The sequence below is a fragment of the Astatotilapia calliptera genome, chromosome 11, assembly GCF_964374335.1.
Source record: "Astatotilapia calliptera chromosome 11, fAstCal68.1, whole genome shotgun sequence".
NCBI lineage: Eukaryota > Metazoa > Chordata > Actinopteri > Cichliformes > Cichlidae > Astatotilapia > Astatotilapia calliptera.
In genome coordinates, this window is record NC_137432.1 from 17,246,071 (window position 1) to 17,272,172 (window position 26,102).

The 26,102-nt window shown below is 40.3% G+C and overlaps 1 protein-coding gene and 1 long non-coding RNA gene across 4 annotated transcripts in view; one reads left to right on the forward strand and one right to left on the reverse strand.

Moving 5' to 3' along the window:
* me1 (malic enzyme 1, NADP(+)-dependent, cytosolic) overlaps positions 1–26,102 on the forward strand; it is an 85,019-nt gene that overhangs the window by 54,909 nt on the left and 4,008 nt on the right. For both annotated transcript variants that reach the window (XM_026183894.2, XM_080307856.1), the window contains exons 4-6: positions 8,850–8,925; positions 11,013–11,174; positions 17,539–17,642. In XM_026183894.2, coding sequence (XP_026039679.1) covers positions 8,850–8,925; positions 11,013–11,174; positions 17,539–17,642 — 342 coding nt within the window. The remainder of the gene's footprint in view (positions 1–8,849; positions 8,926–11,012; positions 11,175–17,538; positions 17,643–26,102) is intronic.
* Positions 261–3,202, reverse strand: LOC145431780 (uncharacterized). Of its 2 annotated transcripts, XR_013912076.1 has the most exons (5): positions 3,065–3,202; positions 2,581–2,616; positions 2,070–2,222; positions 1,615–1,705; positions 261–1,011 (listed from the first exon to the last, which is right to left on the reverse strand). It is a non-coding gene; the product is annotated as an uncharacterized LOC145431780 (long non-coding RNA). The 2 variants fall into 2 exon arrangements; XR_013912075.1 differs by lacking the exon at positions 3,065–3,202 and having other exon boundaries at positions 2,581–2,719.

Sequence of the window (26,102 nt, forward strand, 5' to 3'; positions counted from 1 at the left end):
AATAATGTCAGTTCTTCCGTGTTCTCTGGAATCAATCGCAGCAAAGAAATTAGACTGTTTCTTTTGAAAAATGTTGGGAAAGAACAAATCAAAACATTCTATTTAAGGCCTCTGACATCAAGATTCAGTTAAACAACAATTATAACTAAACAATTTGAGGTAATGTTAGTTTCCATTAACATTAAATTAGGTTACTGAATTGGCAAACACCTTCCTATTAACACTACCCATTTTACCCCAATAACTAAAGAAATTAGCACTTGCAGGTCAAAAACTTTATTCAAGAGACGCAAAAATAACATTGATACAGTGACTGTCAAAAATTACAGCACTGATCATACTGTGACATCTTGGTTCAAAACAGCACACTTAGAAATATTCAACGTTCTTTACTTCAACTGAATGAAACTGAAAATACCATTTCACACGACCCATATGGGATATTTAGACTGTATAACTGTTCACGCTACATCTCTTCACTAGTAAAAGAAAGAAAAAATACAAAGAGAAATTTAAAAATGCTGCCAAACAGACAAACAGAACTTGTACAGAGCAAAAGGAAAAACAAACAACAACAAAAAACAGCTCGTCCTCATGGCAGTTGCAGAGTATATAAAAATGAACCCTGCGATCCGTTCCTGGAATTGAGCTTCAAAAATGCAGCAGAACAAGTGTGAGATTTAAATGTCCTCTCACCTAGAGCTGGTCACCTCACATGCATAACAGTGAGCTTCGTTGCAGGAGCAGTTTTGTCTTAGTTGTGAGCTTTTCTTGAGAGCTGAGTTGCATCCAACTCCATTACCACCCATTGAATCACCTCAAAAGTGTAGCAGAGTTGTGATGGGTAACTCATGTTGAAGGAATAAAAAAGGTCCAAACAGCATGGCTACTGCAAAGGTCACGTTATCCAGATCTTGAAGAACAACATCAGAAAAGTCATTGCCTGGCGCATCTCTGGAGACAGATGTTCATTGTGGTTTTCTCAATCTGTGCAGTGGCCTCAGTCAAGTCCTGGTTAAACACAAAACATTTCTTTAAGATTCCTTTTTAAACTCATCTCTTTTGAATCTACCAGTTCTAATGTTAGAGTAATTTAAACCAATGCAAGCAACATAGTAAATAGCTATAGCCAAAGAGTGGCCTGCCATGCTGCCATTCATGGTCTAACAGAGTTTCTAAGAGAGGGTCAAAAACATAATAATTTCAAATGCTTTACATTAGTTTTTGTTAGAAAGACACCGGCCCATCAGAAATCCAGGCTATGTCACTCAGAAGATGTTAGAATTTAGACTTTCAGCCCCACAATTTGGTTAGCTGTTGGTCAGTTGGTCTTTTTTTTTTTTTTTTCAAACAAAAGCTAATGTAAATACTGGTGGGATTTTCCTTTGTTCATTAGAATGACAAATTTAAAGTTTTTTCACACTGATGTGACCCCTAATACAGGGGTGGGGGTGGGGCCTCAAGGGCCGGCGGCCGAGTTCACTGCCAGGCCTCATGTGAACTTCAAATTATTAAAGAGGACTACTGATCCTAACCAGTCCAATGAGGATCAAGTGGATAACTAAATGCATTTTTAAAGGTTGCAAATCCACAATCTACTCATAAAACACTCACCATGAACTCCTGCACCAAGATGTTGCAATTGTCTTTCACACAGATGCGGAGCACTTTGATGAGGGACTCCGAGCATTAATGTCATCCTTGACTATTATAACAAAGAAAACAGAGATTTGTGAACTTTTCAGTAGCACAGAAGAAAATGATCCCAGACAAAAACTCTTGACTTTTTAAACCAGTCAACATGCAACACCAGCATCTACAAAGCAATATCAAAAGTTCCTGTTTGACATCAACTTTATGGATATATAGTTTCCAGAACATTTATTTTTAAAAAAAGATAATTTTTTCTCAGTGGGCCAGTAAATGCATGACGAAAATTATGGCATCCTTTTAGTGGAATCAGTACTCACAGGTAATAGTTGACTGTTTCAATGGATGTAGCATAAAAATTTTACTGACCTAATGCAATACATATACACTTTGTAGTTAAAGAATTTTAAAGTTCTTACTGTCATAATGGCAGCTACATCCTTTAGCTTTGTGCCCTGTTCCCCCGATCACTTTGCAAACACTTTCAGCAGACTGTCAGAGAGAAACTCAGCTCCGTCAGAAACCTTGACTGTAAAGGCATGGTTGGGATGCACTGGAATGCTGCATTTTATCTGAAATGACATAAAATTATTTTGAAATAACAGCAGGCACTGTGCTTGGTTAATCAGTAATGTTTTGTTGAATAAAAACTGTGTTTCCAGATCTTATGGGATTAAAAAAAATCCAAAGATGTTTGTTTCTGATTTGCAACCCAACAACCCACAAGTTACAACCTCATTTCAGTTCAAGTGTGCATTAATGCGAGTCCAGTAATCACCTTTCTGGCAATACATACAGGTATAAGTTAAACCTATGGCAGATTTTGGATTTCTCAGTTGTATTAATAGGGTGAGTATGCATGCACCTAATAATTATAAAAAACCCATTATAATTAAGTTACAGAAACGAAAATAGAATATACTTTCTTACCATAACACCTTGAACCCACAATCCATCAGCTGACTCCTGGTGAAATGCAGAATAGAGGTCGTCTCTCAATGTGCAGCAAAAAAAACAAAAACAAAAACAAAAGGACAGCAGGTGAGGCCAGGAGGGGTAGGGATGTAAGCTAGCATAATGCCGCTGATGATATTAGCTAAAGCTGTTCAATGTCCAAAATCTCACTAACACCACGGTGCAGTAAATACACAATGTAACTGAAGAGTCAGTTGGCAAATCTATTCACACAGAAAACCAAATTATGTTATGAGTGCCTCGTAATTAGGTTTAATGTGATATTACGGCTCTTGTGCCAAAGACAAATTCAAATGAAAAAGCGCCAATTCTTTGACAACAGATAAAACAGCAAATAAGCTAACGGCTCTTTTTTAGCATGTTACATGGCGACACTCTAGACGTTTAACTACATTTGGCTGAAATATGGTAAATATTAATTCAAAAAATCAAGACATACCAAAAACGTAGAGTTGGCTGCTCGACTTGACTGAGATGGATGCCTTTTTTAAACCACGATCCAAAGCCCGCGAGATGAAATCACGCGTGGTTTCACGAGATTTAACGTTGCTATCTTATTGACTTACTTCACCTGAACATGATATGAACAATTTAATACACCCTTTCTGCATATCATGTAGTTTTTACACTATATAGTTACATTTAACTTTAAAACATGAGGCAATTGTGTTAAATACATGCAAGATGCTTACATAAATCCAAGAGATGGCCAGTCCCTTTTTTTCAGTGTAGGGTGGAGTGCTCACAGAGTTGGGTGTGACTGAGTTTTAATACATTGGGGTCTTGCTCAAAAAACATTTAAGAAAAATATGTATGACATTTTTGACATTTTACTTTCTTGCAAACGTATGGTCTCTTAATGTCAGCTTTTGCCATGCTACACAACAAAACACTACTGTCTACACTTGAAGTATCTGCTTCATGGAGTAGTTGCACTGCTGTATAGTAAATCCAATAGTCATGTTTAAAGGTGAGCCCTGTGTGTAGTGGCTATAAAATAAAACAAAGCAAAAAGCCTGAAAACAACAAGTTCAAAAAAGCGTTTTGTGTATGAGCCCGGCCTCCTCGATAACAGATTAAGAAGGACACGTGGAGAGCCAGGAGAGCCGCGGGACTACTGATGTTGTTTACCACTCAGCCTTAACACCTGGCTTTCCTTTGCCTGTGTCTCCCACGGCGTGGGTTTTATTAACAACTTTGATGCCTTCTGGGAGAGGAGGCATCTTTTTGGGGCAGACGGGCTCCACCTCAACGCCTGGGGACGCCGTTTGCTGTCCGCCAATTTGGCATTTGGCGTACAACACTCCCGCACATCGCCACTGTCTGCCACTGACTGATGTTCCCCTGGTCCCAGCTCCTATATTTGTTCCACTTTTAACAGTAATACACAAAACTCTGGACTAGGACCTTTCTCTCCCACAGTCAACACAATACCCGTCATAATCACAAACAGAGAGCAACAGAATTATCATAAATCCAGTAACTCCAAAAACATTAATAACCTCCGGCCTCTTCAAAAATATCAACATCCATCCAACTCTATTGTCAATAATCCACCAGTCTCAATCAGTATGGCACTTTTAAATGTACGCTCTCTGTCGAACAAGTCTTTTATTATTAATGATTTAATTTTAGATAATAAACTTGACTGTTTATTTTTAACTGAAACATGGCTGGGTTCGGATGCACCAGTTGTTCTCACTGAGGCCTCCCCACCAAATTTTAGTTTCTCTTTTTCTATTAGAAGTGGTAAGAGAGGTGGTGGGACTGCATCTTTAGCCAACAACACACTCACCACCAAACAAATTCTATTTGATCATTTTACCACTTTTGAATTCCATGCTATTGTTTTCAGCAGCCCTCCAGTTTTATCTGTCACAATTTATAGACCACCTAAAGACAGCGCTGCTTTTATCAAGGAATTCTCAGAATTTTTAACAAACATACATTCAAAATATAATATGATAATTTTAACCGGTGATTTTAACCTGCACATAGATAATCCTTCTGACCCTGCAGCAAAAGAATTCTTAAACATTCTTCACTGTTTGGATTTTATCCAGCACGTCACGCAGCCGACTCACAACAGAGGACACACTCTGGACCTGGTCATCACCCATGGGCTGTCCACCAGCGTGTCCTCTGTTGTTGACTTGGCTGTCTCTGACCACTACTGTGTGTTTTTTAACATCACCGGTTTTATTCAGTGGAAGACCTCAGTGCGAACTGTGAGGAGGCGCTATCTAACCTCTGAAGTGGCTGCAAATTTTACCAGGGTTTTAGTCAAATGCCCCCCTGTGATTTTACCTGCACCCTGCGATTTGATTTTTAGTTATTTCAACAGCAAACTGAAGAAAAGCCTTGACTCCGTTGCTCCACTCACCACCAAAAAGATTAACGTAAAACATGCATCACCCTGGAGAAACGAAGAAGTCAAAAAACTCAAAAGAAATTGCAGGGCAGCAGAAAGGAGATGGAGGAAAAATAAAAATACTATCAACCATCAAATATTTTCCGAGCAACTTAAAATGTACAATAATACACTAAGGAAGTCAAGAAATTCATACTTCGCCAAAATAATCAGTATTAACAAAAATAATCCCAAGGTCCTCTTTTCCACCATAGATCATTTATTTAACCCTGATTTTAAAACCTCCAAAAGAACCCCCACAGACTCGCTCTGTGAGCAGTTTGCAGACCACTTCAGGGGAAAGATCAGCGCCATCAGATCTGATATTTTATCTAATCGCGATATGATTGTAAACACATCTGAGGCCTCGATTGTACCTGAGGAGACACTGGACAGCTTTGCCCTGGTTAATGCTGAGAACCTTCAGAAGGTTTTCTCCACAGTGAGACCCACCACATGTCCTTTAGATCCAATCCCTTCTTCACTCTTTAAAACACTTTATGGATTTTTTGAGGCTGAGCTTTTATGCATGATGAATTGCTCTCTTCAGTTGGGTGTCTTCCCTGCTGCCTTTAAAACGGCGGTGGTGAGGCCCCTTCTGAAGAAGAGCAATTTGGATTGTAATGATTTTAATAACTACAGACCTGTATCCAACTTACCATTTTTAAGTAAAGTCTTAGAAAAACTTGTTTTTACTCAGATTACTGATTTTCTCAATGATAGACAGATCCTGGAGATATTCCAGTCTGGATTTAGGGTGAACCACAGCACAGAGACGGCTCTCCTAAAGGTTTTAAATGATCTTAGATGTAACTGGGACTCCCAAAAGCTCTCAGTCCTGGTGCTACTGGATCTAAGCGCAGCCTTTGATACAGTAGACCACGCTATTCTTTTAAACAGACTGAAACACATGGTGGGCCTCTCTGGTGCTGTACACAACTGGTTCACTTCATATCTCTCTGACAGAACTTTTATGGTGAGTATGGATACATGCTCCTCTAAGATCCATAAAATGACATGTGGTGTGCCTCAAGGGTCGGTTCTAGGCCCTGTACTTTTTAATTTGTATATGCTCCCTCTCGGCAGTGTCATCAGGAGGCATGGAGTGAACTTCCACAGTTACGCTGATGACACGCAGCTGTACATCTCCGTGTCTCCTGATGACACCAGACCAATGGATGCCCTTTTTAACTGTATCTTGGATATAAGATCTTGGATGGCAGAAAACTTTTTACAGCTTAACCAGGACAAAACTGAAGTTTTAATTGTCGGTCCTGAGGCTCAGAGAGAGAAACTCAGAGGCATTTTCACTATGTCCTTCGCTACAAGTGAAAAACCTGGGTGTTATTTTTGACTCTGAGCTTGGTTTTATCCCACATGTTAAACATGTAACCAAAATTGGATTTTATCATCTAAAAAATATAGCCAGAGTCCGCCCTATTCTCTCTCGGGCCAACACGGAGATGCTGATGCATGCTTTTATTACCAGTCGCATTGATTACTGTAATGCCCTGCTCTCTGGTCTTCCTAAGAAGAATATTTCAACTTTACAACTCTTGCAAAACTCGGCAGCTCGTGTGCTGACGAAGACCAGAGGGCGGGCCCACATTACACCGGTTTTAGAATCGCTGCACTGGCTCCCCGTGTGTTTCAGGAACGATTTTAAAGTTCTTTTATTGGTTTTTAAATGTCTTAATGGTCTTGGGCCTTCTTATCTCTCAGATCTGCTTTTACCATACGAACCCTCGCGGACCCTGAGGTCCTCTGGTACTGGCCTTTTGATTGTCCCTAAAGTCAGGACACATACTCACGGAGAGGCAGCTTTTCAGTGGTATGGTCCTCGTCTGTGGAACAGCCTGCCGGAGGAGCTCAGGGCCGCAGAGAACGTACATGTTTTTAAGAACAGGCTCAAGACCCACCTTTTTAATTTAGCTTTTACTTAGCGTTTATTTATTTTATGCTTATTTATTCTATCCTGTTATTCTATTATTAATTTAGGATTTACCTAATATTTTTTGATTTTATTCTTATTCATTTTTTAATCTTCTTACTCTATTTATATTTATATTGTATCCTGTTCTTATTTATTTTATCATTTTACCCTGTATATATCGTATTGCGTCATATCTCCAGTGTTTCCTCGGAGGGCGCTCTCTGCACCGGGGCTGTTATTGACCGTGGCTGCTGGGTCTCTGGGGTCCTCTCAGCCTGGTTGGGGGGCTCCTTGGCCTCCCTCCTGCTGTGTGCCCAGCCCGGAGGCTGCGGTCTGTGACCGGCTCCCGGTGCAGACGGCTCCCTGTTATAATGTTTCCTCACTTGGCTCATGCGAGCCCAGCCCAATTTTTACTCTTTAAGTGTGCGCGTGTGTGTATGTGTGTGTGGGTGGGGGTGGGGGGATATATGTGTATTGAGAGTGTGGGGAGTGAGTTGGAGGGTGGGGTGGGCTGCTTTTAACTATGTAAAGCACTTTGTGCTACATTTTTTCTGTATGAAAAGTGCTTTATAAATAAATATTGATTGATTGATTGATAAGCATCTCTTCCATTTAAATGTGGTCATCGCATGATCAGCTACCCTGCTCAAACCAAACACACACATCTTAATTCAGAAGTGGCTAAAGTTCATCCTAAAAGCTGATGGTTTGGTTTAAAAGATTTGCTATTGAGCATGTGGTTTTAAAGCTGTTTAAATTGAATCCATTTTGCTCATTTCCAGGACTCTGCTAGAGTACCTTTGATTCACAATTCAAAATATTGCATATTTATCTTATACTCTGCCACTTTGCCACTAACCCAACCTTCCTCTTATTGGCTGTCCCTGAGTCTGAGCTTTGTCCTCACAGATAGTACCAGAGTATTACACTAACTGATTCACAATTAGTATTACGCTCATTATTTGAAGATGGATCTATCTGTTTATCTACCTGTCTGCCTATAAATAAAACATAGATAGATACATAGATAGAGTTTTAAAGTTTATTTTAAAATAAGGAAAACTATATCGAGTGCACTTAATTAAAGCATCTGTTTCAAGGCTGTTCACATGTGGGATATCCACTGAATTTTTAATATAATCTTTTCTGCTGTGTTTTTTTCCTGCCATATCACAGCCTTTTTTTTATTTGACACTTTTATGTCTTTCTCTTCATCTCACTCTGTTTTTTCTTAGATTTAACAGCGTCTCATACTGTTTGCATTTTCCTCCTGGTTTCCACCATAAGCACTGATCTGGGATGCTTTTTTTCATTTTATGAGCCGATCCTTATAAATAGTGATGTTTTTACTGTTGTTGGCATACGAGGGAGGTTTTGCCCTTACATACTATAACCAGATGGGTCAGTAAAATAGGAAAGGTACTATAGTGGGACCCCACACACTGAGGAGATCTCTTTATCCTTGTCCTGGAGCAAAGGACATTGATGTAAGTGAGAAAAAAACAAAGACGGAGGTTTGGTAAGGGAGGTAGGGTTGGGTGGGTTAGGTGGACTAAGATCAGTGAATATTTGGGGTCCAAAGCAAAGTCCCTGAAGAAGCCCTGGGCTTAACATTACTCCAATACTCAACATAGTTTTGTTCAGAAGAAAGGAAGCAGAAATGAAATAGCGGTTCACTTCAAACAGTTACTGAGGTAAAGATTTCAGGCTCGTTCTTTAAGCACAAAGTGTTGATGTGTTGCCATTCTTTTGCCAAGACTTTCTTAGTGACATTTTGCTTTGATAGAGCAGAAAGGTCAAAGTTAAAGACTGAGAAAGAGGATTTTCTGGTTAACTGTCTAATATCTAAAAATGTAAAATGTCTGCTTTTCTCTGTTCTAGGGGGCTGTTTATCACTATTCACGACCGTGGTCACATTGCTTCAATACTACAGAACTGGCCAGAAAAGGACATAAGGGTAAATAACTCAAACATAAGGTCAGCAGTGATAGAGTCATAAAAACACTGATGCAAAAATTATGTAATTATTTTTGGTGATCTTTGGCTCAGGTCTATTTTTCTGATGTCTTGTGGTCACCTGCTGTCATGTGTTCCAGATAGAGAAAAAGTCTGGTACGATTGTTATTATATTCTTTTGTTCGCACACAACGAGACCGGGGAAAGCAAAACTGAAAACACTAAGACTATCAAAGTAAAACAGGAAACACAAGAGATGCGCAGAGACACAGACTGACACTGAAACAATCTGAAGCACAGACATGAAAACATCCTTCTACTAGACGTGACACAAGGAACACAGGGGAAGCACAGAGACAGAAACCAAGAGACCAGAAACTATAAATAACAATGAAATCAGAGACTATTAATGATAATTCAGAACATAAAATGCTGGGTCACAGACCCAGGGCCATGTCAGTTTGAAATGCATGGAGATTTACAGCATAGCAAAAAACCACTACTTTCAAATGTGTAGTGCTTGTGTGCTGTGTTAACACTAAGGGGTGTGAAAACAGAAAGAGAGTAGTGCTGTAGTGTTGTGGTGATTGATGTAGAACAAGCTAATGGGTGGTGTGTTTAACTTTACTCAACTTGAAAGCCGGCGAAGTGATTACCAGCTGGACGGAAGAATACTGGTGACTGAAATAAGGCAAGATGTGAAATATTTACGAGGTATGGAAATGTGCATGACCATGTGTCAGCTACATTGTGTTTTATATGGAGATTTCATGATGAATGAAAGATGGGACTTGACATTATTACATGACAGAGTTGTGAAGCTGGGAAGTATTGGCTTTGGTCCTTTTATGCAATTAAATAAATACTGACTGTTTGCTAATGCAAAGAAAATAAAATACTGAACTGTTTACTAAAATATACTGAAGGTGTTTCTTTTAAAAATAAGACCATATACAAACCATAAGATGGTGATATTTAATGGTGAGATGCATGATTATCCATTTAATACAGTATGACTACACTAAATATTTCAAGATGATTAGAGGGGCTCTCTCTAAATCCAGTAGTCTCTGGGGCTTGGAAGACTTTGGCATTGATTCCCTTGACCCGTCTTACTGGCCAATTTCCCAAAAACCTCAACTATTTCTTTAATCTTGTGTATAGCACAACTATGTGCAAGTCATAATCTAGCCATATTTAGAATGACGACACCAGAAGGCATTCTTGGCATGTCAAATATACCTGCAGCCTCAGCCACCTGTTCGCAGCTGTCAACAGCAGGGCATTTACCTCGGCACTGACATGCCGCCTCTCGTTGTCAGGGTGGTCTTATGATAAGCTCGCCTAATATGCCCTACTTTAACAGAGGGCACGCTGGAGCCAAGGTAGCCATCCACTGACAGGACTTGGCTGCTTTTCTGTCACATATTAACAAGTGATAGAAAAAACAAGCTGCTAATGGTATTTAGTAAGGGTGCTGTGGATTTTAAATTCAGAAAGCTAGCGGCACTCTTTAAACATTCAGATTATGGGAGAAAAAGGCTGTTAAATCCTTGGGCCAGAGTTTTCTGCGTCATAGCAATGCTGGAAAAAAGAACTGAAGAAAAAAAGAAAAACAGAAAAACGCTCCAAATTAGGAACATTTTGCATTAAACTGTTCTGCTGCTGATATTAAACATTACACAACTGTTTTATATATAGATATATATACTGTGGAAACAACCCACTGAGAAACTTATCTCTTAATAAGTAAAGTGACTTGTGAGTGGAAAGCCAGGTGGTGTAGGAGTGCCTGGCTCACTCTGAGGAAAAAAACATGTTTTCTGGTAGTGGGGTGGACTTGTATTGATGAAGAAATTTGGAGTTGAAACAAAATAAGGTGAAGCAAAGTCATTTATTTAATCAGATTTAATGTGGCTAGCAAGAATCTGATATCCCCAATACGGGAAAAAAAGGTTTGAGTGATTTCTTCTAACCAGAATGTAGCTGAACCACGCACAGATTTTTAATAAAAATAATAAGATAATAAGATCTCTGGTGTGACCTCTGTATGCTGTTTTTATGGCTGACAGTTTACTCTATTAACAGGCTGTGTGCGTGACGGATGGAGAGAGGATCCTCGGGCTGGGGGACCTCGGCTGCAATGGCATGGGAATCCCAGTTGGCAAGCTGGCCCTTTACACAGCCTGTGGAGGTATGCCACCACAGCAGTGCCTACCTGTCATGCTGGACGTTGGAACAGACAATGAGGTAAGAGCTGAGCTCTGAATATGACTGAGTCCCTACAGCAGCATCTTTTCTATCTTTTCTGGTACTTTTATAATACTCTACTGAATTGAAAAGAACTTAAACAAACAGACAGACATGTTGATTTGTGAGCTTTAGAGGTACTGCGAGGTGCATTTTGTAACCTTTGAGAGAGATATTTAGTATTAAACCCTAAGCAGTGCAAAATATGGCACACTTGGCTGTCTACATGGTTATGATGAAGAATGACTTCTGTATCACGGGCTCATTAAGTTGTTGTCTCTTGAAGTATCTTGTATCTCTTTAGAAGTATTTGACCTCTTGAAGTTGTTTTCGTTTGTGGCCATGGTGAAAAACGTCTTTTAAACTTCTCTCCCGTGTCATTTATCCATAAAGCCCAAGATTGTTCACGTTGGTCCAACAGTGTGGGGCTTTTACAGATTAAATTAAGGTATGTTTTTTTCAGGCACTAATTCAATAAAATAGCCTTGGGCTAGAGCGGTTAATCCCCCCATTGGTGGGCAAGACTAGAAGTCAGCCGAGAAAGGAAAACAAATCTCACACTTTACAACCAGGAAATACCCTGCCAGTTGGGAAAGCACCTTTCCTCTTTGCCAGTTTGTGGGAGTAGCAGCCAACAGAGCTGTAGTCATCCATCTATGGACCCTGTTCTGCATGTCAGCAGCTCTGAAAGACGATGCAAACCGGGCATGGAGCACGAATAGTCTTCGTGTGCTTCTATATATACACAACTTTTGGCCTTGGCTAAGGGCGTGGCACACTCAGATGCTTGTGTGCCCAGCACAGCTGAGATCCATCCGTCAGTAGATATCCTTCATTTTTCCAAGACCATCTTTGGATGACTCAGTCCTGGGCTTTAGTTTCATTCCAAGCAGATGTCTCAAGTGGATTAAGGATGAGACGTTTCAAAGAGTAGTGGAGTGCGCAAATAAAGTGTAGGAAGAAATATTAAGCAGCAGGAAGAAATTCAAAGAGCAGTAAGACTGGACAGAGGCCAAGAAAACCTTTGAGAACATGCAGGTGATGTCTTCTTTGATGAACTGTAGACAACATTTTCTCAGTGCAGTCGTCATCAGAGAATTTAGGCTCACAGCAAAAATCCCCTGTATAAGAACAACAAAAACACTGCTCTCTTCCTAGAAACCTCATAAAAAAAATATTACATTAGTCTTTTTCCTGCCATTCTAACTGGAATAAGTCATTCTTCCAAGTCCTGCACCTCAGTTCTTTATCTTTATAAGCCTGCTCTACCTTTTGACCTTTTCCCGTACTGTCATCGCTACAGACTCTAGTTTTCCACATTGAATCTTCTGCTCTGTTTAAGTGATGTTATTTTAGGGTGATAATACTGTCTGCGGATCTTTGGGTACATGACAGCAGTTTTAGACATTTATGGGCATCACAGCACAGCTTTAACAGGTCTTTATAGAATGTCTTGATCCATACTTGCTCTTATCCCAGAGTGTCTTTTTACCTCATTCCAAAACAGTGACACAGTTTTTTGACTGCTTAAGTATGTGCCATCTTATAAAGTTCTTGTAGTACAGTGCTAATCTCAGTTCAGTTGGATGTTGATTATTTCAGAGATGCTTTGTTAGCTTGTACAAAGAGGAGAACTCAACATATCTCATATTTATATGTTCAGACTATTTTTATGTTTAAGATTGAAGGCCTTATGAAACAGATGGATTTTTTTTTGAGTGTTGCTGCTCCATGTTGAGTCACATACACTGATAAATGTATTGCTTTTTCAAGTGACTTCACCACCACTGAATATTAGATTTATATTAATCTTCTTAAATCTTGAAAAGGAGCTCAAGAGTCTTTCTTTGTCAGCACATTCCTTTAATGTTGTGTTAGATATAAGATTTACTATACATGTCTGACACTCACAAACATACAGATATATATTTCTGCTGCTCATTCAACCTATGCATAGCTGTACAAGAGCTTTTGCTGTGGTCTGCCTGGCCATGGGTGACTTCCATTTTTCTGTTATTCTAAAGAGATGACAGAATAAATGAGACGTAATAGGATAAATACACTGCTATGTGAGTGTGTACATGTGTGGTTCTTCAGGACCAGTTTGATATGGAAGGGAGGCTTGCCTGCTGCCACTGGTAACTCGCTTCACTCTGCAGGAATGATGGGAGCAGATGGAGGTGGAAGGCTATGTGGTAGTGGTAGCACTAGCTAATTATTAAAATGGCTGTTATTATGGGATTATGTGTGTCCTTGAGTGGATGTAGGGGTAGAGAGAGGCAGGCATCCATCCAAACAGTCAAGAATGCAGGCCCCCACAAGCTAGACATACCTCTGTTTTTTCTTTAAACCAAAAGTTCACATTTTGTGACACTGACTTATTTTCTTTCATGCCAAGAGTTAGATGAAAAGATTGCTGCCACTGTAAGGCCAGCAGCTTTACTGTTTAGCATAGCTTAGCAAAACCAAAGCACGTCTCTGTCCAGAGGTAACACAGTCAACTCACACCACTCCAACACCTTACATGGTAATCCGTACCAGCGTGTAAATTTGGTGTTTTAATCTGTTTCCACCTTTTCTGCTTGAGCTAAGCTAACCAGCCTCTGACTATAGCTCCATATTTGTCTTGATAACAAACATCAGAGTGGCTTAGACTACTGTGGGGCGTAGTTCTTCTTCCCTTATCTCCTTTCACTTATTTAATCATTAGTTATTATTAATCTCTGGCTCTCTTCCACAGTACGTCTTTTGTCCTGTCTCAGTCCCCTCACCCCCAAACTGGTCATGGCAGACGGCTGAGCCTGGTTCGGTTGGAGGTTTCTCCTTCCCACTGTCTCCAAGTGCATGAGGATAGGGGGCTGTCTGATATTTGGACTTTCTTGTTAATACTGTATTCCACAATACAAAGCATCTTGAAGCAACTGTTGTTGTGATTTGAATGCTTTATAAATAAAACTGAATTTAACTAACATTATATTGATAGTTTCACCTTATGAGAGGTGCTGAATCTAGCTATTTTGGTGGGCAGCTAAAAACCCTAGGCGGGTGAAAAAATTGTGAGTGAAAAAAAGACCAGAGGTTAGAGCAGCCAACTAGTATGGTGGAGGTTTCCTGTAGCATCCCTGAGATGAGTGCTTTTTGTATATAATCCACGACACAAATAAGGATTGTAAAACAACCTACAAATATTAAGAACCCTATTATTAAGAACTGGAAGCCAAGACTTTTTCGAGTGTTTTTTTGCAATGTTTTTTCCACAAACTCTCAAGTTTTCAAACTGTCCCAACATCTCCCTCTGTATATCTGTATGTCTCTGAGCTTCTGTACAGCAAAATCATTGAAGCAACACGATTGTAAACTCATGTCTTCACCACGGCGCAGCGTACCAGTTTACAAAAATCGAGAGGTGCACGATTGGCCGAAGCACAAAGATTGTGGCGCGCAACACAGAATGTGATGCCAAATTCGGCACACGACACGGCGAGCACAATGGCTCCATTATTTATGTGTTGCAGCTGTATGTTGCTTTCTTTGGACTGAAGGACAGCAGTCACTGCAGGAATTAGAATGCACTTTTATTCTTTATATGTTAGATTTAGTTGGCCTGGTGGTGTGCTGGTTAGCACTGACATCTCACAGCAGTGCTGGTTGTAATCAAAACTGGAGTCTTTCTGTGTGAGGTTTGCATTTTGTCTATGTACTCCAGCTTCTTCTCACAGTCCCAAGACTTCCCCCAGTTAAGTGGTGATTCTAAAATGGCTGTAGGTGTGAGCGACTGTTATGATAGCTTGGCGACCAGTCGAGTGTGTACCCTGCCCTTACCCTAGAACAGATGGGATAGGCTCCAGCACCCTCTGTGACCCTGAACTTAAAAAGTGTTTAAGATAATGGATGGATTGCGAGGAAGTGTTGAGCCCGCTCCTCCTAATAACTAGAACTGGACTAGTTTATGAGCATGCTTTGTAGCTATCTTGCTATTAGTTTTTAAGCAGCACATGTGTGAGCTGTGTAAACTATAGTGAGACCCGGCAATAAAATATCTGTATCTGGACAGTTCTTATTGCTTTCTCGCACAGAGAAGATGCGAACAAAGCAGCTTGAGCTTGCAGGGAGAGGGTTTCAGAAACAGATACACAGCATGAAGGAAAGTAAACAGTTTCTCCAGTAGTCTCATTTTTTTTTTCTCTGCTTCACCCTGTTATCTCCCCTGATTGTGTCTGTCTGTCTGTTTCTGGGTCTGACTCATGCTGAAATGAGAGTGTGATGTCATCCTGAACAATATGCTGTTTGTGCGAGTCCTGGGTGGGCTATCAGACTTCAGCGCTTGGGTGTCTTCTGGCTCAGACAGGTAGAAGATGTGCAGTGTTAATGTTCAGTTTTGTTTCACCTCTTATTCAAAGTTTAATGTTGTATGCGACACGTAAATAAACTCAACTAGGCACAACAAGTCATTTGAATATAGATCTATATTATTATCTTGAAGTTGAAGTCTTTAGTGTGGAAACGAGTGAAATAGGAGCTCCTGTGTCTCACAAGCACAGACTGTAAAGCCATACACGAGGACTAATCCCCTCTGAGAGAAGAGGGCCTGCGCAGCACAAAGGACAGCTTAGCCAATCAGCAGCAGATAATCTGGGACAGAAAGACAACTCATGTCAACAGTTCAGCACAGTGTCAACGGGGTCAGAACACTTGAAAATCACTCACGACTTCTTCTCTTTCACCTTAAAAAGCAGGGGTTTGATTTTTTTGCAGTTACTAAATGAACTGAGTGACACAAAAAACTTTTGCTGCTCCCTCGGATATCAGGGATATCAGAACTCTTGTGGGACCACATGAAAATGTTTTGCTTGTTTTGGTTACAGTTGAACTTGGCCACCACTGCCAGGAAATGACTTGTCAACTTCAAATAAATATTGTCTTAAATAAGCTTTTTGAGCTGTTCTTGGACATGGTGACTATTGACCCTGCCATGGAAAGGTGGCTTCTCCCTTCTCCAAGCCGCGTTGATCGTAGTGCCACCCTTTAATTATCCATTTCCATAAGTAAAGGTCGTCTGTCCCAGCGAGGCATGACTGCACTGTGGAGCAGTTCCCCCAAATTTGGACATCACAAATGAAGTCAGTGTTTATAGAGTGCAGCACGAGTAGATTTAGCTAGAAATTGTTTTTTGTATTATTAGACACTGCATGTGACAGGTGCACCATGCTGGAGGATGAAAGACCTGAATTTGTGCTTCAGGTTGTGTTCTGAAAACACTTGTTATCACAGGATATTATTATTACAAATGTCTTAAATTTTAGTTCTCTTCACCCATCATTATCTATCATCTGAAGCAGGTTGTAGATCAAGCCAGAATGGTGGTGGGTGTAACTCAGGCTTAAGTAAGCAAAACTAGATAGCTATCGTTTGCTGGACGACGAGATACAAAAAACAAACCATTAATGATAAAACGGTTTCTCACTGTCGCCATCTTGGTATTGAAATAGACTTCACAAATGGGGGAAACAAGACCATGAAAACAAGGACATTGCAAGCTGAAAAGTCGTTACCCAATAAGCAATTTTTTTTTAATCTTATTTTGTATCGAAACACATTTTGTCATGTTTGTTCTTAAAAAGTACTACTTTACACATTTACTTGATCATTTACAAAATGAACTTCATGACCTGAAAACTTGCAACTGAGCTCATGAATTCTCCTGAAGAGTGTTTACAGAGGTTTTCCTGCCAATTAATTTTTGTGTGTGCACACACGAAAATCAGCTTTGTCACGGACATGAGAGCAATTGTAATTTGTTTCCTCCATCCCTGACCATGTCAGATTTCAGGTGAAATATGCCCTGATGCATCAAAGCAGACTTTGTGGGCACTCTGTCACTCTAGTGAGGAATTTTGGTTCACCTAACAAACAACAGTGTCCCCCTCGCTCCCCGTCTCTTAAACACACACTTGCTTTTATCACTTCACTCAAAGGTCAAAGGTCAATCCTTCATTTCCTCAGCCTGAAGGGTCCCTTTGACTGTTTAGTTGCTGTACATTTAGAAAACAGTTTTTTTTTATAGCTCACGCAGTCACACGTTTACATTCTTAGTTTCATTTGTCTCTACCATCAGTTGTTATCTTTCATTGTAAATGATGGAAAAGTGGAAATTTTTAATTGGATTCACTTTACAATCTTTAGTTAGAAAAAACCCCAAAACTACTGCATAGTTTGACAAAGAATAGGGTAAAAAAAATAGGCAATATCTCTGCTTCTGCAGTATCAGTTTAGGAGTGCTATTTTGCATAGCTTCAGTCTTCCTAGGATTTTTACCTTCCTCTCTCATGTGTTGCCCTTTCCTCTCCTTCCTGTGATTTTACAGGCTCTGCTGAAAGACCCTCTCTACATTGGACTGAGACATAAGAGAGTGCGAGGCCAGGCCTACGATGACCTGCTGGATGAATTTATGAAGGCTGTATCAGACAGGTATGGTCATATTTACCTTCAATTTATTATTTGCCCACTTCCTCTTTGGGGCCTGCTATCGCCATTTCAGTGCGCTGCGCTCTTAAAGGGAAAACGTTAAGCAGTTTAGCATGGTCGGTGCATGCTTTACCATGCAGCCAAATTTCATGGGGTTCAGGGGTCTGGAATTTGAGTCACATTGATTCACCTTCTTTGAACTTTTCTGAAGTTTAGGTTGCTAAGAAATATTCATCAAAACTCTTGCTTACTGGCTGAGTGGTAGCATTGGCTTATTGAGAAGTGATCAGAGAGTCAGTGAAGCTTTTTATTTTATTGGCATGTTTCTTTCAGACAGATGACTGAAACCAGCTGACTAGCTATTGAGTAGGCAGCAACTATTCTGGACCTGTCCACAAACATTTGTTTCTTATTAATAAATCAAGATCGAGCTCTTTTCTTTCAAGGATAAAGGGAAAGCTTTGTTGTTTGTCATAAACTGGTTTATACTAAATGGTTGGAGAATGTGACAAAGAATGTGAAAGACGCTCACACAACTGGTGGAGACCTCTGGTTTGTGGAGGAATGTGCCTTTTCTGTGTGTTTACCCCAGTAATCCAGTGCAGGGAAAGTATCTGGTCGTGTTATTCCCAATCAAAGAGAATTTGTAATTGAGATCTGTGATGTCATGTTGACATGCAAAACCTTATTAGTGGTTAGCTTTGGCTTCTTTCACTTGGAGCCACAGTAAGGCACTGAACTATTTAGTGTCTTATATGGTCACTTACTTGATTTGTATTATCAGAGCTAAAGTTTATTGCTTTTCTGACCTAAAATTATTGTGGACGTGCTATTGCTTCTTGTTGGGACTGGTACCTCCTGTGTTTACTGGAGTCTCAGACATGTCTGTGTACCATGGAGCCATTACAACCACACACACACACACACGGCTGGTAGAGCCTCATCCTAACCCAGGGAGGCTGGAGTCCAGAGGGAGAAGTCTGGGTCTGGGCCTCCTCCAGCTGGCAACAGCAAGCCACGACTCTAATAACCGGGTAGCTTCCCAACTACAGGGAACAGCAATGCTTTTTCCCCAAAGGAGCCAGATTGGCGGAAAATGAATAATTATGGGCTCAGAGATTCAATGAATGATTACAGCTCTGCAGTCTTTTAAGTAATATTCATGTTTAGTTTTCTAAGAAACTAAACGTGAACTAAAATACTCCAGATTGACTCATCATCAATAAGAAGAAGTCTTTTTAATCCGCTGTTTCAGAAATACTTCTTAGTTCGAAGGCAAATGGTTGGTGATGCAACCCGCTGTTTGATTTCAGGCCAGACTCCCAACTCCACAAAAGAATCAGGTTCAGTGGTGCTTTTGTCTGCTAGCAGAAATGAAAGTAATTATCTCATAATCTCATTGCTGCTGCACACACCCACAGCACAGGGTAAGCCACAGCTCTGCCGAGGTTCGGAAACTTTGAACTTCACATTTCTGCGCAGCATTTTGATAATTTACTTCAAACTTAGAAATCCACTTTCATTTCATTGCAACCGTCATTGCAGCGCTACAGGTTTTTTCCTTAAAAAGCTGGAAAATGATTTAAACTTTTTTAGACTCAAGTAAAAAAAGAATACCATTTTAAAAATGGCCATAAAAAGACCAAAACATAGGCTACCAGATTTAAATTTCTCTGCTTTCTACTTAAAGGTCAGCTCCTTTTGAACTACTGTGATTATTCAGGTACTGCTGTTACTTTTAGATGGCTACCTGCATACTCTGGTGTACCCTGGATTTCTTCCACTGTGTCAAAACAGTGCATCTCAATTTAAATATTAGTCCCACAGAGCCAAGTTTGGGGCAGACATCTTTTCTGTTGGATTTGTTAAGAATTATCTCAACTTTTTAGGTTGTTCTGTCTGTGGGTCATAGCCGCGTCCCATCACCAGTGGTGACCACCAGCACAAGGCCACGTGGGGTTGACACAAAAGAGTATCTTTGCCCTTTGTGCAAGTTTGTGGTCTATTGTGAAATCACAGTTGTCCACAGTGGTCTGAATGAGAAAGTTATCCAAACCCAGAGAGGTCACAATAAAGTGTTCATTACTTTAAAAGATAGATTTGGGCAAAAATAATAATAAATAAATAAAAATCAGATGAAGCCAGTGAGATAAACAAGTAAATGGAAATTGTTTGATTTAGATGCCATCTGTGCCATTTTAGTATTAGACACAGGAATTCAAAAAGGAAAGGCCTAAAGTAAGCTGTATTCAAGAATTCAGTCCTGTACTGGACCAACACACTGAGATGATAATGAATTATATTAAATAATGTATAATTAATATAACAGATAGCCGACTGAAATACTCAATTCAATTCAATTTTATTTATATAGCGCCAAATCACAACAAAAGTCGCCTCAAGGTGCTTCATAGATACAGAGAAAAACCCAACAATCATATGACCCCCTATGAGCAAGCACTTTGGCGACAGTGGGAAGGAAAAACTCCCTTTTAACAGGAAGAAACCTCCGGCAGAACCAGGCTCGGGGAGGGGTGGGGCCATCTGCTGTGATTGGTTGGGGTGAGAGAAGGAAGACAGGATAAAAGACATGCTGTGGAAGAGAGACAGAGGTTAATAACAGATATGATTCAATGCAATGCACACACATCCACATCTGCTTTGTGTTGTCACTGACGCTGTTCTTGCTGCCGCTGTCCTTACCTGATGTTTTTCACATATGCTTAGAGTGAGAGGAGATCCCAGAACAGAGCCATACAGCCAAGCATAAATTATTGCAAATGGGGAAAACAATTTTCCTTTGATTGTTTCAGTTAGGGTGACAATAATCAGATAAAAGTCAGTTTATGGAAAGTAAAAACAGACTAATAACCAGAAGGCATGGATCGTAGGAGGGGGAGAAAGACAATGGATAGGCCAAAAGTATTTGAGCTCGATTTGGAGACCTGCAAGGTGTGCCCAAAAAAGTTTTAGGGCCCTACCTGGAGACTCCTGTATGAAGAAACCATGCAGAGAGCTGAAAGAGGAGAAATCAAAAACACCTTAGGTGAATAAATTTCATTAAAAGACCCTTGGAGGCCAAAGTACTCTCTGACATACTATATAGTGTTGTTCATTTCATAGGAAGGGCTGTGTTATATTTTACAGAAATAGACTTAAGGGTATTTCATGGATAATTCTGACTAGCATGCAAAAACTATAGAAGTGCAATCAAATGTATTAAAATTTTTGAAATGAGAGACTAAGGAACAGCCAGACAGACTGATGGATGTATATATGGATAAAAGGACCAACAGAGGAAAAGAGAAAGAATGCAGAATGTGCCTTTTTTTTAATGACGGCTCAGGGATTTGAGGAAATAATGTGTGCTGAGAGATGCTTGCTCTCTGGAGAGTGAGAAGGGGCTGGGAATTTATTAAGGCCTCAGCCACAAACCCCTGTAGGGACGGAGGGAGCAGACAGCCGTGTGTGTGTACACAAACACACGTGTATGTACACTGGTTCGACAGCTGTGTTTGGACAGAGCACCGTTGTCCGTGACCTTCTTTGCTGAGGTCCACCTTGGCTCTTGCAGCCATCATGAATGCACCAAAAGAAGTTCAAATCTTCTCCTCTGATTTCAGTCTCCCCCTCCTCGACCAGTGCGAGCATAAATGACTTCCACCTACTTCCTCTTAGTGGAGAGTCAAGTTTCATTAAGTCTCAGATGAAGCCAGATCACATTTCCTGTGGGAGCTGGGTCACTCGTTAACTCCTCAGAAATACAGACATAACACCAAACGTCTGAGTGATTCGCCACATGGGAATGCGTCTGTCGGCTCTTGTCTCTCTTTTTTTATATACTGTCAAACATTAATATTATTGTCGTAAGCACTTACTCTCAATATATTAGACTGCTTTCGCAGTAAGTGCCAAGAGACTATAAAATCTGAAAACAATGAGCCTGAGAGTCTTTCCTTTTCTTTTTCTGACAACATTTTGTCACAAATCACAGGGAAAAGGAGGTTTTAAGTAAAAATAGGACCTATTTTTTTCTAATCCACTAGCTCAGATTCCTGTCCCATGAAAGGAAAGCTTGGGCTGTAGGCTTTACTGCCTGTGTGGTTGTTTCCTGTTTTTATACATTTAAATTGACTAAAACACCTGCTTTCACATGATCATTTATATTGTTGAATTGGAGGATGAATGATTGGCTTACACTAAAAGCTAGCACTAATATAGCAGAATCTTCAAATAAGCTTTGAAAACCAGTTTTCTCAGTCAGCATCAGAAACCTCTAAGAGCATAATCAAGGAATAAAAGAGACAACCAGTGGTGTAGGATAAGGATGGTATATAAAATTTGAGGGCTGATGACTGTCCTTTGCTTAGTCTTACAGTTGAAAATGATGTATTGGTTTAAATAAAACAGTAACTTTCATATGAAACTCTATACCAGACTAAACAATGACTATGTGCCACAAGTTGCTGTTAGCTACTGTTCTGGTTCATGGTGTTAAAGTCCATCTTTTGTATACAGTCTTTGGTTTCAGCCATAGGAGAATTGACACTTTTCACTGTCTTGTTTTACATTCTTAAACAGCTGTTTGATTTTTCCTACCCTCTGTCCCATTTTGAGGGCTTTCCCACGAGGCCCTTTCTGGTACTCAGAAACTCTGTGAACAGACACCGCTGTTGACAATGCAAGGCTCCAAGACCAAACGTGACCTTTCACCCCTATCCAGAGAAAAAAAAAGTCACTGTTTTATATAATGTAGATGAGCATCAAGTCGCAAAACCTCCCAGCAAGTCCTGTTCTTCATTTTGAATTGTAAGGTTCTTACGCACTACATTTCAGCATTTCAAAGCTGAACTTTAAAGCAATAGTAAATGCAAGAAACATATAAATTATTTTACAGTATATTAGTAGGATTCATAATTATACTTCATACAAATAACTGTAAAACTAAATGACACTGAGATATTATCAACGTTACATTGACCCTTTTTTCTGTGTTGTTACCCAGGCACAGCGCTTTAAGTGTTTAAAAAAGTACACATTAATTAAAACAACATGTGAGTTGCCCTCAAATACCAGCTTTTTCACTCCTTGTTCTCAGCATTTACTACTCTCCTGTTTCTTTTTACGGCTCTTTGTTCCAGTGCTGATGCCCACTGACTGTTTCATTGATGGTGTTACTTAAGTTTAAAGTGGACTTGAATGACTGATTAATTTAATTGCTGCCAACCCATAACAACCGATGGCACAGGATCCACAGTGGAACCTTCTGTTTAAACGTCTGCATTTTGTTTTTGTACAATTACGGCTCATTCTGCGTTAGCACAGCCTGTGCACCTCTCCCCAGTTGTGCTCAGAGATTAATGCATTTTTCACAGCACAGTCAGGAGTATGGCGAATGTTTTTTCATCTTTTGGGTGGGCCTGGGCTTGGTTAGGTTTCTGCCCTTGATACTTTAAAGCAGACATAAAAGCAAATCCTGCTTCTTTGTCCAGTTTTTTTCCTCACTTTTTCAATTCAGTTGGAAAAGCAGTACATTGTCAGGTTTCAGCAGGTCATCAAGAAAAAAAAACAGATTTTCACAAACGGCCTCCAATGTGAGCTGTGTTTTAAGCAAGGCACACAAATATATGCTGTCAGAAACACTTCCCCTATCTTTATTGGAGCAGGAAGATGCTCGTTTCTTTCTGCCACAACCACAGAGAGTCAGTCTGTAGTTTATGGTCAGTGAATGCACATAAATATGCGTGTGTTTCCAGCTTAGTCATTCTGAAATATCTCTCAAAAGACCTGTCTTGAATTCAGATCTTGAATCCAGATCTGTCAGCGCTTTGACGGTTTTGCTGAGAATAGTTGCATTGAGTGAGCACTATTATCCCCTCACAGAGGACTACGCTCCCTCTGCTCTACGTGAACTGGTGTGACCTCTCCGGCAGAGAGTTACACCAAACCGTACCAGAGGGCGCTGTGCTGGCGATTGGGCAAGGCCACATCTATCCTCGCCCGTCGCCTGTCTCCTTTTTCCTGAAGCCCAAACACAATGAAAAGTTTATAGCTGCCTTCTTGGCCTCATTATCCCTCCTCTTTGCACAGGCTCTCAGTGCTTTAATGCTGCTCACTGCTTTATAGAAAACACATTTCTCTCTTCAGCACTGCTGTAGTCTTGGCAGTAAGTCAGCTACACTGTCAGTCTCTACACAAGACATTGGTGGCTGCAGCGAGGATTAACACTGACCAAGGAATGGCACTCTCTCACAAGGACATCAGGTTTTATTACAGCTGAACTCAGGTTGCTTCTCATGCGTTCTTTTACAGCCTCGCTTCCGCTCAGCTCCATCCTCCGCCGTCCTCCAAATCTAAGCAGTTTAGCAGCCACTGGAACAAGTGGGAAACAGCTTTAGTGAGACGTCTGCGTAACAGCGCAGACAATCTCACACCTTTGTGGTCCGAGATGGGAGTTTTATGAAATGACTGAAAAGGGAGAGAAAAAAGAAAGTGAGGAACTTGGATTTTAAAATGTCTGGCCTCTCTCTCTGCTCAGTTCACTGACAGGGCTGCAGGTGTTAGAAGAGACTCGCTCTGTTTGCTTGGCCTGTCCCCAATTTCCTCCATCACTCAGTTGCTGAAACATGAGCTCTGCTTTTCATACGGGTTTCGGACAAGCTCACCCTTTCCTAATGTTCCTATGGTCTTGAAACTGACTTAGAGCACAAGCAATTCTCTGCTGTTCTTGAATACTCTTAGAGAGTCGCATAACTTAAAGCACTTTGATGCAGTAATCTCACACATCTTTTGTTAATGTGAGAGTTTCAAAGTCTGCTGCAGGGTCTTACTTGTAACGTTACTTAGTGCGAGGCTTTTCTTCAAAGAGAAAAAGCTGCATGTTTGGAGCTAGTGGACATTCATGGATAGCAGCTACTAGCTTCATGTGCTACTGCTTCACAATCATTACTATAGATTCCAGCTGTCTTCATTAAAACACCATTACAAAATAAAATAGAATGGCAAAGCTCTCAGCTCTCTACCTGCGACTGTATACATCTGTATCTGTTTTAGTCTTCTTCCTCACAGAAGAACGGGGCAAAGCGAATGTCTGGGAGCAAATAAAAACACAGCTATTTACAGTGTGTGCTTAGGTAAGAGTGCCATCTCATTTAAAAATTCAGGAATCTGTGTTTAGGCAGGTGTGTGGTTTCTTGTTTTTTCACTTTTATGACATCGATTCATGCGATGTAACTCAAAGTTGGTGGGCTTGTTGCATTTGAGCCCAAGGAGTCTGAAGTTTTTTGGATGAGAGATGTGCTTTTTTTTTTGCTTTTTTAAGAGAGTATAATTTGGTGTAAATTATTTAAAGACTGTATTTTACATAAAATGCTTAAAAAAGAAAGGATTAAGAGCCATTGTGACAGCTGTTTCTTACAAAATTAGAGAAGTTCGTGATTCTTGACTACAGAGCTATATCCTTGAAATTTCAGCATAGATGGACTTTTTAGCACTAGCTGGACCATCTAGAGCTGTCAATAAAGTTCAGCTTTGAATGCAGCATCATTCACCCAGTTTACTAAGTGATAAACACAGAGGAAACTCAGAATAAGAAATTGAACGTAATACTTCTTCTTCTTTTGGCTGCTCCCTTTAGGGGTCACCAAAGCGGCTTGTCCGCTAGTCAACAGAACCGGTGGTGTTCATTGTTAACCAGTGTATGGAAATCTTATTCTTCATGATCTGTATGTCTGCTTTAGTAAAGATTTTAGGGTAGATGCCCATCCTGATGCAAACCTCCACATTGTTACAGGCCTGGGCTCAATACTGCTGTAGGAGTACACTGGCTTGTAGCCCCTCATGGTTGGGTTAGGAACTGATGCTTAATGGAAACCAAGAATTTAAATACTAATTAAACTGGTACAAAAACCCTAGAAAACTAAAGAGGATCAGAACTCAAATAACATAGCAATAATGAAATATAAGCAGAAATAAAAAATTAACATAAAAATAATCCAAAGTGTCAAAGACGGGTAACACTTTAAAAAAAGAAAACAAGCTCGAGTATGCTGATAACAAACACCAGGCCAAGCTTTCCTTCTCCTACATCTGCAAACCTTTTTCTGCTCTCCAAAAATCAGGAAATCCCTGAAAGACATGGAAACTTTCATTTGGCTGCTTTATCTTGTTTACAGATGTGAAATGCTGGGCTGATGTTTGGTTGGTTGTTTAAAGTTTTTTGTAGGAGCTCATAAGCTCCGGCTCCTGTGTTGATTGCATGTGATAGGCGGTCCGAGCCCAACACTGCTCGGTGTTCTTTTGCTCCGATCTCACCTTTTTTGTGACTTTTATTGGATGTTTGACCTCTCTCACTGAAGCTCATTGTGACCAGCTGTTGTACATTTTACAAAGCAGTGCTCTTCTGTAAGCTGAGACCTTCAATCAGTTGTTAACTTTTTGCCGAGCACCTCCCTCTGGAGTGAA